Genomic DNA, 16,749 nt, shown 5'->3' on the forward strand with positions numbered 1-16,749 from the left:
TGAGTTCCTGTCAGCTGCAGGGGAGGCAGGTGGAGGTGGAGGTGGAGGTCGGAGGACGGGGCTCATCGTAACGCATGGAACGGAATAAGGAACGGTATCAAACACGTTTCACCCAACTTCACTGTTCCGTGCGTGAGTCCCAATCCTCCGATTTCTACCTCCGCCAGCCTCCACTGGGCGGTTGTGAACTAACCTCGTCCCCTATTGCGCACAGCGCATATAAGCCTGTTATAACAACCACTCAGCCCTGGCCTTGGGATTACTGACTACCATATAAGCCTGTTATAACAACCACTCAGCCCTGGCCTTGGGATTCACTGACTACCATATAAGCCTGTTATAACAACCACTCAGCCCTGGCCTTGGGATTCACTGACTACCACATTTGTATTATCTGATTTCAGCCAATCACAAGGCTCTGAGGGGGGGGTCAGAGTCAGGGTGGGGCTCAGAGTCACGGTGGGGGGGTCAGAGTCAGGGTGGGGGGGTCAGAGTCAGGGTGGGGGTCAGAGTCAGGGTGGGGGGAAGTGTTGTGGGAGATGACGAATGCGAGGTCCCCCCTGGTCTTTGTCGACGGGGTAAATGAAGGCCATGTTCGACGCGTTGGTCTACCAGACCTTCCAAGCTGGGTTGGTTGTGCCCAGAGCAGAGAGGATCTGGTGAACCACGGTGTTCTAGTAGTAGTAGTGGTTGATACAGTAGTAGACAGGAAGGAAGGTGTGTTGACTTGAAGATCCAAATTCTCCAAATTGAACCGAAGACGACGATAAAACAAGTTGCTTTTGAAAAAAAAGAAGAAAAAAAAAGTGGGGCAAGCTGATTTAAAAGGATAAATATGCCATCGTTTCTCACCATCAATGAAAACAACAAATATTTCTTTTAAAAAAAACAACTAAAAAAACAAGAAAGAAAAAAAATCATTAACAACATTTTGCCACTGTTAGAGTGCAGAACATTAAAAAATAAAGCACAAATCAAAGTCCACCCATCCTGAGTACAATCCGAAAACAATAAATACACCCTCCTATGCTTGCTCCTTCAAATGTGTGTTTGTTTGTGTGTGTGTGTGTGTGTGTGTGTGTGTGTGTGTGTGTGTGTGTGTGTGTGTTTGTGTGTGTGTGTGTGTGTGGCCGAGAAATCAGTCCAGGCTGTGTCTGTTGTTGTGTCTGTCGATGATCCGTCAGTATCCCTGTAGTCCGTTGTAAACCTTCTGTATGGAGCTCTGCTTCAGGAGACTCCTCACGCCTGCAACAACAGAAGCATGGTCATTAACTACAGTCAGGGCTCCTACAAGTTTCAACAAGTCAAATTTAAGACCTTTTTAGACCTCTTTGAGTAGAATTTTAGACCTATTCGCAACACCATTATGATAGCTTTTTGTCATCCTCGAGGTGATGAAATTAGGGATTTCACTGCCATACAGACAAAAAAGGAAGCGAATTGGCATTTTTTGGGTTCCAGCTTGATTGAATTTCCGCGTAAATAGATGTGGTCGGACTGATTTCCTAGCTAATCTAATTTTTAAGACCTAGCACCTCATTTTTAGACCGAATAACTGAAATGTAAGACCTTTTTAGGCCTTATAAATTAGATTGTGCGTGCGTGACTACACTTGCGTGACTACACACCTTCACCGTAATGTGCAGTTGGAGAAATGCTGAGTTCGACGTTAGCCCTCAAAAAATGTGAGCTCACGTTAAAAAAATAATGATTGATGCAGAGTGTAGAGTCCAACAATGGACTTCTAAATATGTATTTACTGAAGTCAAAGGCAAAGCCGTGTGCTTAGTTTGTGGATTACAGATCGCCGTGTTTACGGACGACAATTTGAATCTTTGTAAGTTTGTAAATGAATAGTAGCATTTTTTTTTTCCTTACGCACAAAAAAACTTAACAAAACTGAACCGAAACCGTGACCCAAAAACCGAGGTTCATACCGAACCGTGGGCCAAATGAACCGTTGCCCCCCTATCAGCCACATCCTTACCCTCTATCAGCCACATCCTGACCCTCTATCAGCCACATCCTTACCCCTCTATCAGCCACATCCTTACCCCCTATCAGCCACATCCTTACCCCCCTATCATCCACATCCTTACCCCCCTATCAGCCACATCCTTACCCCCTATCAGCCACATCCTTACCCCCTATCAGCGACATCCTCACCCTCTATCAGCCACATCCTTACCCCCTATCAGCCACATCCTTACCCCCTATCAGCCACATCCTTACCCCCCTATCAGCCACATCCTTACCCCCTATCAGCCACATCCTTACCCCCTATCAGCCACATCCTTACCCTCTATCAGCCACATCCTTACCCCCTATCAGCCACATCCTGACCCCCTATCAGCCACATCCTTACCCCCCTATCAGCCACATCCTTACCCCCTATCAGCCACATCCTTACCTCCTATCAGCCACATCCTTACCCCCCTATCATCCACATCCTTACCCCCCTATCAGCCACATCCTTACCCCCTATCAGCCACATCCTTACCCCCTATCAGCGACATCCTCACCCTCTATCAGCCACATCCTTACCCCCTATCAGCCACATCCTTACCCCCTATCAGCCACATCCTTACCCCCTATCAGCCACATCCTTACCCCCTATCAGCCACATCCTTACCCCCTATCAGCCACATCCTTACCCCTCCATCAGCCACATCCTTACCCCCTATCAGCCACATCCTTACCCCCTATCAGCCACATCCTTACCCCCCTATCAGCCACATCCTGACCCCCTATCAGCCACAGCCTTACCCCCCTATCAGCCACATCCTTACCCCCCTATCAGCCACATCCTTACCCCCCTATCAGCCACATCCTTACCCCCTATCAGCCACATCCTTACCCCTCTATCAGCCACATCCTTACCCCCTATCAGCCACATCCTTACCCCCTATCAGCCACATCCTTACCCCCTATCAGCCACATCCTTACCCCTCTATCAGCCACATCCTTACCCCCTATCAGCCACATCCTTACCCCCTATCAGCCACATCCTTACCCCCTATCAGCCACATCCTTACCCTCTATCACCCACATCCTTACCCCCTATCAGCCACATCCTTACCCCCTATCAGCCACATCCTTACCCCCCTATCAGCCACATCCTTACCCCTCTATCAGCCACATCCTAACACCCTATCAGCCACATCCTTACCCCCTATCAGCCACATCCTTACCCCCTATCAGCCACATCCTTACCCCCTATCAGCCACATCCTTACCCCCTATCAGCCACATCCTTACCCCCTATCAGCCACATCCTTACCCCCTATCAGCCACATCCTTACCCCCTATCAGCCACATCCTTACCCCCCTATCAGCCACATCCTTACCCCCCTATCATCCACATCCTTACCCCCTATCAGCCACATCCTTACCCCTCTATCATCCACATCCTTACCCCCCTATCAGCCACATCCTTACACCCTATCAGCCACATCCTTACCCCCTATCAGCCACATCCTTACCCTCTATCAGCCACATCCTTACCCCCTATCAGCCACATTCTTACCCTCTATCAGCCACATCCTTACCCTCTATCATCCACATCCTTACCCCCCTATCAGCCACATCCTTACCCCCCTATCAGCCACATCCTTACCCCCTATCAGCCACAGCCTTACCCTCTTTCTGGTTGTCGTCCAGCTGCGTCTGTGGGAAGTCCACGTCGAAGGAGACGATGAGGGAGCCGCGGATGTTGTTGTTGTCAAAGTTGGGCAGACCTTCTCCCTTCTTCCACAGCCGCGCTCCGGGCTTGGTGATCTTGTCCCTCACAATGTGGACCTGGGGGTCACAGGGGGGGTGGGGGGTCAGGGGTCGAACACAAAATGTGTGTGTTCATTCATACTCACCTTATGGCTATCGTGTTTGTGTGAGTGTGTGAGTGAGTGAGTGCGTGTGCGTATGTGTCACACCTTATGGCCGTCCAGGTGTGTAATGTCCATCTCAAAGCCAACCAGGGCCTCCACCAGGGAGATGGTGACGTTGGTGTACAGATCGTCTCCTCTGCGCTCAAACACTGGGTGCCTGACAGGACGCACAGACACACACAGAGACACAGAGACACACACACACAGAGACACAGACAGACACAGACAACACAGACACAGACACACGACAGGTAATCATTACTACACAAAGCCTTGCAAATCAAACATTTTACAAGATAAGTGCTTCACAAAAAGACAAAAACAAAACGGTATATTGATTGGTGGAGCACAGCCTAAAACGAGCCATATCCAACTAAGTACACTGAGCTGTCTGCAAAGTAGAGAAAACAAATAAAAAGTAGTAGTCAGAATCAAAGTCAGCAGCATGTATGAAACAAGTTGCTCGTACTTCATAACTTTGATGCGGAAGCGCAGATCGCCAGGCTCGCCATCGATGTGTGGTTCACCTGCAGAGAGACAACACAGTAGATGAGAGACGATACGCTATAAACGTCTGTACGTCATAAACTTCACCATGGAAATATACCTGGGGGGTGCTCTGTCAACGTTGGTAAAGGACAATCTCGCGGGATTTATCAAAATAAGCCTGGATGGTCCTTTAGTGACGTCCTGTCCTGTCCCCCCCCCCGCCCCCCGCCGCCCGGAGACATTCATCATTGTTATGATGGCTAGCAAGAGTACACCTGAGCACCTGCTAACGAATTGTAAATATGTAAATATGGTGGGGCGGCTGTGGTGCAGGAGGTAGAGTCGCCGTCTAATGATCGCAAGGTTGGCAGATCGGCGGTTCGAGCCCCGGCTGGCCACATGTCGAAGTGTCCTTGGGCTAGACAATGAACCCCAAAAATGCTCCCAGTGAGCGGGGCCGGCCGGCGCCTTGCATGGCAGCTTGCCACCATTGGTGTGTGAATGTGTGTGTGAATGGGTGAATGAGAGGCCGTTGTAAAGCACTTTGGAGCAGCTTTGGAGCAGCAAAAAAGGTGCTATATAAGTGCAGTCCATTTACCATTTACCATTCTGATTTGGACTAAGCTGACTACGCTTGTGGGAAAGGTAAATTGAGTAATTTACTGGAATTACCCGATGACGATAAAAAACGATGAGTGTCTCCAGCTTTGTTTACATTCTGCAGTTTGTGACTCTCATAGCGAAATATCAAATTAATAAAATATCCAAAACATGACGATGATGTTTTCTCATCTCATCTTCCTGACGGCTGAGTGTGCCGGCTCACCTTCGCCGATGAACGGGTACTCCATCTCGTCTCTCACGCCCTGTTCAATCTCCACCTCCAGAGTCCTCTCCTCGTTCACCAGCCTGGGAGGGTCAAAGGTCACACAGCCGTCATGTCATAGGACAGCCATCATATCATTACGGCATATCAGAACGTCTGAGTTGAGGGATCGCATCAGTAGAAGCTATCGCCATGGTAACTAGAGAGAACTCGTTTGGCTTGCCCGTGGCGATTCGGTTGTTAAGTCTGACGTCAAACGTGACGTTTAGCAATTTCCGGGTCCAAACCAGAAATTCCCCGCACCAGAGTACCAGTGTACTACAGCGGTAGAATGACAGTTCAACGGCGATACCTCAGAACTAGAGATGCTCCGATCAGGGTTTTTGGTGCCGATCACCGATCACCGATCACTGGAATCAGTGATCTGCCGATCCGATATCACCGATCACCGATCACAGCGTCGAAAATGGCAATTGAAGCATTCTATTTATTGTGTAGCATTATTTATGTTTTTAATTATTCTTAACACCATTGACATTGTATATTAAGTATTCAAATGAAATTAGGAGATGAGAAAGTATCATGAATTAACAACCATCTGTTTTATTGAATTCACAACCACCTGTAGCTTACTTCAGGAAAAACAAATAAAATGTGAAAATAAAAATCATAATAAATAAAATGTACACTGTCACATCAAATGTGCAACATTCCACTCGAATGAGAGGAACTAGGGGCTCTTAGAGAACTTGGAGCTTATACTGTAGCTTTCCTGAGGAACAATAAACATACCCAAACTAAACTGCAACATAAACAGGCTATAGCCAAATATAATACTGTTTCAAGTCAGTCAGTTTCAAGTCATATTTAGGAGGAGATAAGACAGCAAGTCAGCAATAATCAATAAACCAAAAAAACAAAACATTGCACCTAAGGAGATTTCAGACTCAAACCTTACTTCTTAAGCAGCATCACTGGCAGATTAGCCTTGAGAAATACAAGCATCTCAGCGTTTTTGGCACTCAGCCTGTTCCTCTCATCATCTAAAATATGTCCTGCTATGCTGAAAAGTCACTCGCTATCTACACTTGTGCAAGGTGCACAGAGGAAGACCTAAAACTCGCGCGCTAATAGTTGTTGTTGCTATGGGCCTTAGCCTAGCTGATATGATGCGTTTTGTGTAGCTATGGGCAAGATGCTGTGTGCCTATCAAATATTGCAATACTCATTGTGTAACCTTAAACATACTTTAAGTGTGTCCACTCTCAGGACATAAACTGACCACTCTGAGTCAGCATGCGTTTCTGTAACTGGACCTGAGCCAAATATAGAGACCACAGCTAATGGGGACCAGCATAGAACCTGGGTCAATAGGTCAGTATATTTAGGACCAGCCAGTCAGCTGACCAGGGTCAGGTAGCTGGGTTGTCAGGATAATCAGCCACTTTTGGGAAATGGGGACTTCTCGTCAACAACCCTACCTAGACTCAACGGAGCCCTGTCTTTGGGGAATGATTTGCATGACAAACAGCTGGCTGCTTGATCAGCAACTTTTGCCTATATCAAGCCGCTGCAAAGTGTCACTAGGTGTGTGCCTCTCACCGTTGCTTGCTGTGTGTTGAGGGGCTGACCCAGCGCTGTATGGATTAAACTTTATCTTAATTGTCTACCTCGAGCATTAATTAATTATCATAAGGAAGCAACACATCTCGGCCTGCCGCCCTTCATCTGACATTCATCTTATCAATTGGCGTTTAACGAACAGGATCCTAGATTCAGCGAGACAGGTAAGGCAGATAAACCAGTGTGGTTGTGTGCTTAACCTGAATTGTTGTTCTAGAGGAAAAAACCTGTAATTTTTTTCCTTGAATGAAGGAAAGGGGATGAATTTGATGATGGGGGGGCCAATGACTAGATTTGACTAAATATTAAAGGTTGAGTATTGGTGTGAACATGAAGGTCATTAATCCACATATAGGATAATACGGTATAAAAAGGACAGAGCTGCTAGGTGTCACTCTGGAGGAGATTAATACTGACACTGGATATTGATTAATTCATAGAAGAATTGATTAAACGGAATTGGGCATTCCGTGGGTTTTTATTTATGTTTTTATCTGTAAGGTACAGACATGTGTTTATCTGTATGGTACAGAAATATGGTATTGTGTTATAGCACAGGATTTGAAACTATGAAGTAGAATGTTGATTAAGATGGTTAAATGAATAAGGTATTGACACGCAAGTGGTTATGGTATGTAAGTTGAAGTGTGATCTAAAGAAAGTGTTTTAAAGTGGTCTAGTAATGTGGTATTATGTAGAGAAACAGGATAATGAAAGATATAGGTCAGCGGTAATAAGACAGTTGTAGGACGATAAGAATTTGAAAAGATATGGTATTTGTGTTAATGGTACAGCGCAACAGATTTGAGTGACAAGATTGATTTATTGAGACAGAAGAGAACAGATGAGACGTGGATTTAAATGACCTTGATGAGACGCAATGCAACAGACTGAATTAAAGTATATGACACGAATGGTGTAACTATAAAGCTCTAACGAGACAATTTAGATAAAAGAATTCCTTTTTACTAACATTGTGTGCAGTGTAATTAATCAAACATGGGGAATCAAATGTCTAGGACAGTAAATTGTGAGAAACGGACTATTAAGTACAAGTCGGTTAGGGACTTGCCACGAGGGGAAAAGAAAGCTATTAATAAACTATTGGAAATTGATCCACACATAATTGATATTCCGATAAAATACACTGATACAGTGACACCAAAAGGATGGATTTTACTTAAATTAGGACCATTCTATGCAGAACCGTTTCTAACAAAGATTGCGGAATGGAGTGACGATAATTTCCCAAGTATCGGGAGTTTTGAAAAGAATAAACTAAAGATTATTGACGAATATTTGATATCGAACAAAAGCATTTGCGATCCTATATGGGATATTGATTACAGACATTTTCTCAATGACACCAGCATTGATTGAAAAACGAATAAGGGAATTAGAAGCTTTGGGATTGTTTAATAAGCAACACCAACCACAAGTCTTGGAGCTTGCGCAATACACGGACCTAGAGGGTTGGAATGAATACTAAGCATTATGGGTAATGAAGTCTTACGTGAAGCATGTCGAGTGATAGAGTTATAGGGAAATCATTGAGTTAAGTAATAATAATCCTTGTATTGATTAACATATTGTAAACAAATGATAAAGAGTGAAATGAATAACTATTGTATTTTCAGGACAAGCTAAATAGCTTAGCACCAACAGCAGAAAAGTGGTAAAGAGACGAGGGGAAAACACTGCTCCACAACGCTGCACCAGGGACGACGCTCTGAACCAACACTATTAATAGAACTGCCATTGCAAACAAGACGCAGCTCGGTGACACAGAGACACACACACGCAGAGAACACATAGAAGTGTTAGACATGAAAATGTAGTTGTCTCTTATTGTAATTATCATACAATTCTGCATTGACTCAGTAAACGTAACATTTGAATTTACTTAGTAAACAGAGACATGCATTGATGACTGTTGATGTTCACACAAGCAAAGAGGAATATGTGACATTTTGATTGATGAATAATCCCGAACGGACAACACAACTCTTGCCAATTCTATCTCCTGACAGAAAACTGAGCAACGGACTAAAAACGGGGGCGTTGCTGAGGGCCAATCTAACAGAAGTGGGGGCTGAAATGACAGTGAACGATTGACGGATGAGAGAAAGGGGAAACCACAAATGATAATTCTCTGTGTAACTGTAAACGAAAATGTTGTTTTTCTGTTTGAAAGCGGAAACATGATAATGACATGACAGACTACAGACTTTGATAAAGCAATTACACATACGAATAATGACAGTACTTCACACGATCATCAGTGTTAATCGGCCAACAGCTGAATGCACGAGCATTACACATTGATGCAACATTTATGATAAAGAACCATTCACACTGACTCAAGAGTGTCTCTGATAAATCTACTAAAACCAACGGGTGATTGACTGAGAAATATTTGATTATAAGAGAGGGATAGAACATTTAAATGTTCACGGCAAATTTAAACCTTAATGCAAAATAAGCTTATACTGTACATAGACCAACGGGGAAGTATTCAAGCCATCAGTGACGATTGTGATCAGAATTTTTAACATACGGGTAGAATAGAACCTATCTACCTCATTAAAAGTATGCTTATGGGAATTGACTCAGATTTCACATTGACAGTAAATAAACTAAGGATTGAAGAACTGATTTGGATATTAAAGGGACGGTTCACGGTTTTTCACAACACACGTCCTAGTTTGAATACCCATGGCATGAACTTCAAATGACAAATCCTTTTGTTTCCTCTAGGAGCATTGATGAAGGACGAGTTAACCATTTTGAGAGAAACTAAATGTCTGTCTACCTGTACTTAACGATTGTGCAATCCCTGTATCTAAAAATGTCTCAGCAGGCAAGTGCAGAACTCACTAGAGGGGGGGGACCACAGGGGGCCCAACCCACTCTCAACTCTGACGATGAGAACCAAGCAAAGGGGAAAACACGTATTATGAAATGATTACTGATTCCAGTACCATAATGATAACTATCTCTGCTATTACCAATTATTCTTGATGTTGTTGTGAATTAAGATTGAAACTAGGACAAGAGATACCGGACAGACGATGCGTGACGGGAGACACCATGTGATCCTGGCCTCGCTGTGCATAAGATGGATGGCCACAATTTTATCGGTTCTGTATACGCTCTGGGTGTTAACTAACGAAACAGACTTTACTTTAACTGAAGACTCTGACACTAATCTTGTTCGCATGCGTCGTGACATCCAGGGAGTTAAACCGAATAGCGCACTAGACTCAGTTGCAGGAGTTTGCCAGTTTGTTGACAATTGTTGTACGTATTCACCACAACAGGATTAAACCTTTAAGATCAGACAATGGGGACATAGAACAATAGGGGAGAGAAAAGTAGGGGGTAAGGATTTAGAGTTTCAATAACACTGTTAAAACATTTGAGCAAGCAGCATGATGGTGAATGAAATAATTTCTACTGTGAGTCTCTCAATAACACAGCAACAAGACAAGAGGACGATAAGGCGGAAAGACAACAATGTTCCAGCGTCTCAGATAGTGCCTCATTGCGACCGGAAAAGCATGATGGTCCCTCTGTTGAAGATCGACCTAGGATATCGAAGACACCTAAAGAAAAGGATTGACGATATCCCTATTTGTTAAAAATGTATAATTATGTAACAAACTATGGAAAAACATGTGATTTGAATTAATGATGGAAATGATACCTACTTCATTTGTAATGAGTAGTTAGACATAGCAATGAGAAACCTATTTGGATATTTTCTCCTTTAAACAACAAAGGTTTTTATCCAAAGGAGGTGATTATTAATCAGAGTAGTTAACCACAAAGTGACCTTTTACTCATGCCAAGTCAATTGTGGAGTGAGATGTTTGTTCACTTTGTCAGGCCACATGACTGAGGAATTGTATTTGTCTATGGGGAAAGTCCTTTGATGACAATTCCGGGGGAGGAATGCAATATCTCAGCCATGTGGAAAGAAAGAGAAATAATTAAAGTTACTGTCCATTAGAGGAGAAAAAAAAAAGAGTGAGCTGATATGATGCGTTTTGTGTAGCTATGGGCAAGATGCTGTGTGCCTATCAAATATTGCAATACTCATTGTGTAACCTTAAACATACTTTAAGTGTGTCCACTCTCAGGACATAAACTGACCACTCTGAGTCAGCATGCGTTTCTGTAACTGGACCTGAGCCAAATATAGAGATCACAGCTAATGGGGACCAGCATAGAACCTGGGTCAATAGGTCAGTATATTTAGGACCAGCCAGTCAGCTGACCAGGGTCAGGTAGCTGGGTTGTCAGGATAATCAGCCACTTTTGGGAAATGGGGACTTCTCGTCAACAACCCTACCTAGACTCAACGGAGCCCTGTCTTTGGGGAATGATTTGCATGACAAACAGCTGGCTGCTTGATCAGCAACCTTTGCCTATATCAAGCCGCTGCAAAGTGTCACTAGGTGTGTGCCTCTCACCGTTGCTTGCTGTGTGTTGAGGGGCTGACCCAGCGCTGTATGGATTAAACTTTATCTTAATTGTCTACCTCGAGCATTAATTAATTATCATAAGGAAGCAACACATCTCGGCCTGCCGCCCTTCATCTGACATTCATCTTATCACTAGCTTAGTGACTTCCTGCTCGCTGGGTCACATGACGTCGCTGAACACTACCTACACTACGCTCGTGAAGTCGCGCTGGAACTCTGACCAGCACTCGTGGAACGCCTCTCGTCCAATCAAAGCACTCGGTCCCTTTATGACGTCGAGCCCAGTGTACGCTTCGGCGCTCTCGGAGCGAATCGACGAACGCAGCAAATGCCGTATGATATTCGTGGTATTGAAAGACCTTGCGTGCGTTCCTCCGCGAGGTATTTCTTTTGAGCAGACATTACAAACTGCATATTTGTTGTCTCTTTCCGACACTGTGTAATATTGCCAGACTGGCGACGCCATTTCTCTATGTAAACTGATCGGCCGTGTTTGATCGGCCGTTTTGAGAACTCCGATCAAAACCGATCAAGGGCATATCGGCCGATATCGATCGGCGCCGATCAGATCGGAGCATCTCTACTCAGAACTATCAAAAAACACTAAAATATGTTCCTTAGCTAAGCAAATCATTTCAAGAGCTTTATGTAAAATGCTTTAAACAATGTCCTTAGGAGGAGAAAAGGAATAGAAAGGGTTAGGGAATACATTTTGGTCATTTCTATGTCTGTTGTACATTACCATCTTCCCGTATGTGTCTTGTTTTGTTTAGTTTTTTTAATCTCCCCCTGTTTTTATATGAAATGTGCTTCATAAGTAAAGTCAGATTGATTAATAAACTGTATGATGATAATTCCTGAGCGTGTAAAGGACCCTGTCCTGTCCTGGCCAGTACATCCTGTCTTAACAGTCTTAACCAACTTACTTTATATTGGGGCACTCGTCACAGACGACTTCCTGGGTCATCTGGAAGCGTCCAGGTCCGAGCTGTGTCGTCCTCATTTCCTGCCTGCAGTTACATTTCCTCTTCCCAGGGGCCTCTTTGGCTATAGGCTTGTTGCGCACGACCTGGGAGGGCAGACAGACAGGTGCATTAGTGACAAACAGAGGGAGAGACGGGTCAGAGAGAGACAGGTCAGAGGGGGAGACAGGTCAGAGAGAGAGACGGGTCAGAGAGAGAGACGGGTCAGAGAGAGAGACGGGTCAGAGGGGGAGACGGGTCAGAGGGGGAGACGGGTCAGAGGGGGAGACAGGTCAGAGAGAGAGAGACAGGTCAGAGAGAGAGACAGGTCAGAGAGAGAGACAGGTCAGAGAGAGACGGGTCAGAGGGGGAGACAGGCATCATGTCACAGAGCATCCCCAGGACCACAGTCAGGAGCCTTTCCTCCTCTGTTAGGAACACGACTCACCCACGTCCTCTCCCCCGTCCTCCCCCCAGGGCCGACTGGAAACACACTGGAGAAGATCCCCTTTCTCCCCTTTCATATTCTCCTCCAATGGTTTTCGAGGACAACCGCGAGAGGAGGGCGGGGGAGAGGAGGGAGGGAGGAGAGGAGGGCGGGGGAGAGGAGGGAGGAGGAGAGGAGGGAGGAGGAGAGGAGGGCGGGAGGAGAGGAGGGGGGAGGAGAGGAGGGGTGGAGAGGAGTGGAGGGGAGGAGGAGAGGAGGGCGGAGGAGAGGAGGAGGGCGCGAGGAGGGCGGAGGAGAGGAGGGCGGAGGAAAGGAGGACACGAGGAGTCGTGTTCCGTACAAAAGAAAAGGATATTGTCAGAGCTGCTCCTCCTTACCTCCACAAAGTTCCCAGAGTACACCTCTTCCAGTGTGACCTCCAGGTCCAGGACAATGTCGTTTCCTCTGGGAATGTTCCTGTCCTGCTGTTGCCGGTTGCCTCCGAACATGAACCCAAAGTCACCAAAGAAACTGGGAGAGGAAACAGAGAGCAAAGGAGAAGGACATCAGAGGCGTTATTTGACTCAAATCTCAGTATTTACATCTGCATAGATGTGAATTGAACATGGCTCAAAGCTGTTTGAGTTTATTATCTCAAAAGCCTTTTGTAAAATGGAGCACTCATTACCAGGTTAGGCCCCTGGTAAGTATTTTCTGAGAATGACCAAGAAGTTCAGGAAAAAACTACAGATTAATTATTAAGTCCATAGCAACCTATTATTTTTTTTGTAAACCTGGTTCATAGCAACCTATTGTATATCCGGTTAGTAGCAACCTATTCAGTTTGGTATATCCGGTTCGTAGCAACCTATTCAGTTTGGTATATCCGGTTCGTAGCAACCTATTCAGTTTGGTATATCCGGTTCGTAGCAACCTATTGTATATCCGGTTCGTAGCAACCTATTCAGTTTGGTATATCCGGTTCGTAGCAACCTATTCAGTTTGTCCACCTACCTTGAAAAGATGTCATTGTGGGAGCCGTGGTGACCTTCCTTCAGACCGTCCTCTCCATAAGCATCGTACTGTTTCCTCTTCTCTTCGTCGGACAGCACCTACACACACCCCCACACCAACACCAGCCTCTCCATTAACACAACAACACAACCATGTTATCATGTCACAGAATAACATTATTCATCATCATTTGCACGACAACTACTAGTGTGCCCTACTAGTGCCACTACTAGTGTGCCCTTGAGTAAGGCACTTAGCCCTCAGTTACTCCGGGGGGAATGTCCCTGTAATTCGTAATTGTAAATCGCTTTGGATTAAAAGCGTCTGCTAAATGGCAAAATTATTATTAATTTATTAAAATTAGAACATTTGCAACATGAAACCACAGATCACCACGAAATTATGTCTGTTCTTATAATTCCGCGCATAGAAGAAATTGCATTACACATTTGATATCACTTTCCACTTCCCATCACCAAATACAAAATAGTAATCATCAATTATTTACTATTCTTCAAATTGCGTCTCTTTATAATCTACTTATTTGTCTGATTGTGGCTTTGATGCAGGTGCACGTTCTGTGACAGTTCTCTGAGCCGCTCCGAAGCCTCCACGTGGTGTTTTGAAGAGCGTACACTGGCCGACAGGATGAGCCAATCAGAGGCGGCCACACGGGTTTTCTTGGCCAATCGAAACGCCGTATCGTTTCCAACAACAACCAAAGAGATCGCGTCAGTTTCCCCTACAAAAGACTTTTGTATCTGCGCCTCGAGCGCTTCCGCAAATGAATGAAAGAGAACACGAAACCCCCCAGTAATACGACTATGCCTCGTCACCTTACAGTAATACACGTCCATTAGACACACAAAGCATGAACATAGCACCATCTCTGTAAACAATCAGTTTAGGCATTTATAGCGGATTTAAAATGTCAAGACATCTGCATAATATGAGCATTGTGTTTGAAGCACCAAAAGCCTCCTGATCCTTCCAGAAACGCAATGCAAAGAAATGATCCTTCCAGAAACGCAATGCAAAGAAATGATCCTTCCAGAAACGCAATGCAAAGAAATGATCCTTCCAGAAACGCAATGCAAAGAAATGATCCTTCCAGAAACGCAATGCAAAGAAATGGCACATAGCTTACGTGACATTTCAAAGCAAGACACACACAGTACTACAGGGACTTTACAAGGAGGTCCATTCCCCCTGTCCTACCCACCTCATAGGCTGACCCCAGGTCTGCGAACTTGTCTGCGGCTCCAGGGTCATCCTGGTTCCGGTCGGGGTGCAGCTGCAGGGCCAACTTTCTGTAAGCCTTCTTGATGTCCCTGACAGACGCAGCCTTGGTCACCCCCAAGATCTTGTAGAAGTCTCGCCTTAAAGACCAGGAGGAAAGACCAGAGGAAATGAGACAAGTCTGGCGGTATAAAACTCAAACTGTTGCATGACATGTTGCATGTGAGGGACAGATGTGCATGTGGGGCTCAAATGTGGGGGAACACTGATCTGATGTGTTGGTGTGAGATTTAGGCTTCACCCTCAGACTAATCGGGGTAGCAAATCGACTCAACTCACTAGCTATGGTAGACAGACAGACAGACAGGTAGACTGAGCTCTAGTCTTGCTGTTGTGACATAGCTATCTACTACTACTAGCTTACTTCTGATCCTCAGTCAAATACATGGCATACGTGAAACAGTCTAGCTGAGGCCGATATCTTTATATAAAAATAAAAAAAAGACCCAAGGTTTACGAAAGAAATACACACAAATATAACTGTAAAATGTTAAAGTTGCAAATTGCTACTAGGACTGAATCCCCTCTCTCTCCACACATGGGGGACTGGGCTTCACCAGCCTGGACCAATCACAGTGAAACATGTGTCCCAGCTGGGGGACTCTGTTCTAACGTTGCACAGGAGATGAAATAGAAATAATATTATTAATAATACTCACCCTGCAAGTACTGCCGTGACCAACCAGAGGAATAGACAGCAAACACTGCACAGATTCATCCCCTTGGCGGCCATAGATGATCCCAGTGTTTTTTGGTCAAGAAGAAAGTCACAGAACACCCCGGCTTTCTCCTGCTGTCTGTCACCCACCTTCTTCCGTCTGTCACAGAGGAACCGCCCACTCGGGGTTCCGGAAGTCCCGCCTCCTCCCGTCTAAAGCCCACCCCCGCCTCTTAAAGGAAAAGGCTACTTATAACTTATGCATTTAAGAATGAATGTGGAAAACAATGTGGAAAACAAAGAATGAAAGTGGAAAACAATGAATGAATGCGTAAAAGAATAAATAAATATAGAAATGTATTTCGTTATACTGTGTGTATTCATTCATTTATTTGTTCATACATTCATTTATGTATCTATATATTTATTGTTAATTTTGACAGACTTGGTCCTCCATAGATGTGCACCAAACTCATACAATTTTCTGATTGATTGATTGATTGATTGAAAACTTTATTAGAAGATTTGCAGAAGTAGGTACATGAAAGTACATATTACATACAAGGTCAACTAACAGGATAAAAACCCAAGAAAGCCACTGGCTTATTTCAATTGGGGTCCTTGATTCTCAATTCATCGTTACATGTAAGACAGACAAAAAAACTAGTACTATCTACAAGATAATACAGACAAATAACTAGTACTATCTACAAGATAAACATACATCCATCATGGGAAGAACATTACAACAAAACATAAGGTATATGTACAGCGGGTAGGACAGGTGGGGACATACACCACAGGTGGGGGCGGGGGACAAAACACTAAGTATGTACAGTGGGTAGTTCGGGTCTTTTAATCTGATTTTTGATTTAGAGGGTCCAGTTACGGATTGCAGCCTCCTGTAAATGTTTTTTTTTTTAGAGTGGTTTTGAAGGTGGGCAGTGTTTTGCACTCCTTTAAGATTATAGGAAGGGCGTTCCACATTTTTACTGCATAGTTTGCAAACGAGTTTAACCCCTTGTTTGTGGTGCAACGCGGTTGAACGTGGTTCGTGGAGCTTCCTCTGGTATTGTATGTG

General features: G+C 44.6%; 1 protein-coding gene across 1 annotated transcript; it reads right to left on the reverse strand.

Moving 5' to 3' along the window:
• Positions 1-423: 423 nt before the first annotated feature.
• dnajb11 (DnaJ heat shock protein family (Hsp40) member B11) lies at positions 424-15,808 on the reverse strand. Its single transcript, XM_080536441.1, has 10 exons — positions 15,670-15,808; positions 14,934-15,090; positions 13,712-13,809; positions 13,096-13,228; positions 12,235-12,377; positions 5,199-5,281; positions 4,353-4,410; positions 3,929-4,040; positions 3,638-3,797; positions 424-1,245 (listed from the first exon to the last, which is right to left on the reverse strand). The coding sequence occupies exons 1-10, from the start codon at positions 15,741-15,743 to the stop codon at positions 1,181-1,183; spliced, it is 1,083 nt and encodes a 360-aa protein (XP_080392567.1). The 5' UTR covers positions 15,744-15,808; the 3' UTR covers positions 424-1,180.
• Between the last annotated feature and the right edge of the window lie 941 nt (positions 15,809-16,749).

The sequence above is a fragment of the Nansenia antarctica genome, assembly GCF_963989245.1.
Source record: "Nansenia antarctica genome assembly, chromosome: 7".
In the NCBI taxonomy this organism is placed as follows: Eukaryota; Metazoa; Chordata; class Actinopteri; order Argentiniformes; family Microstomatidae; genus Nansenia; species Nansenia antarctica.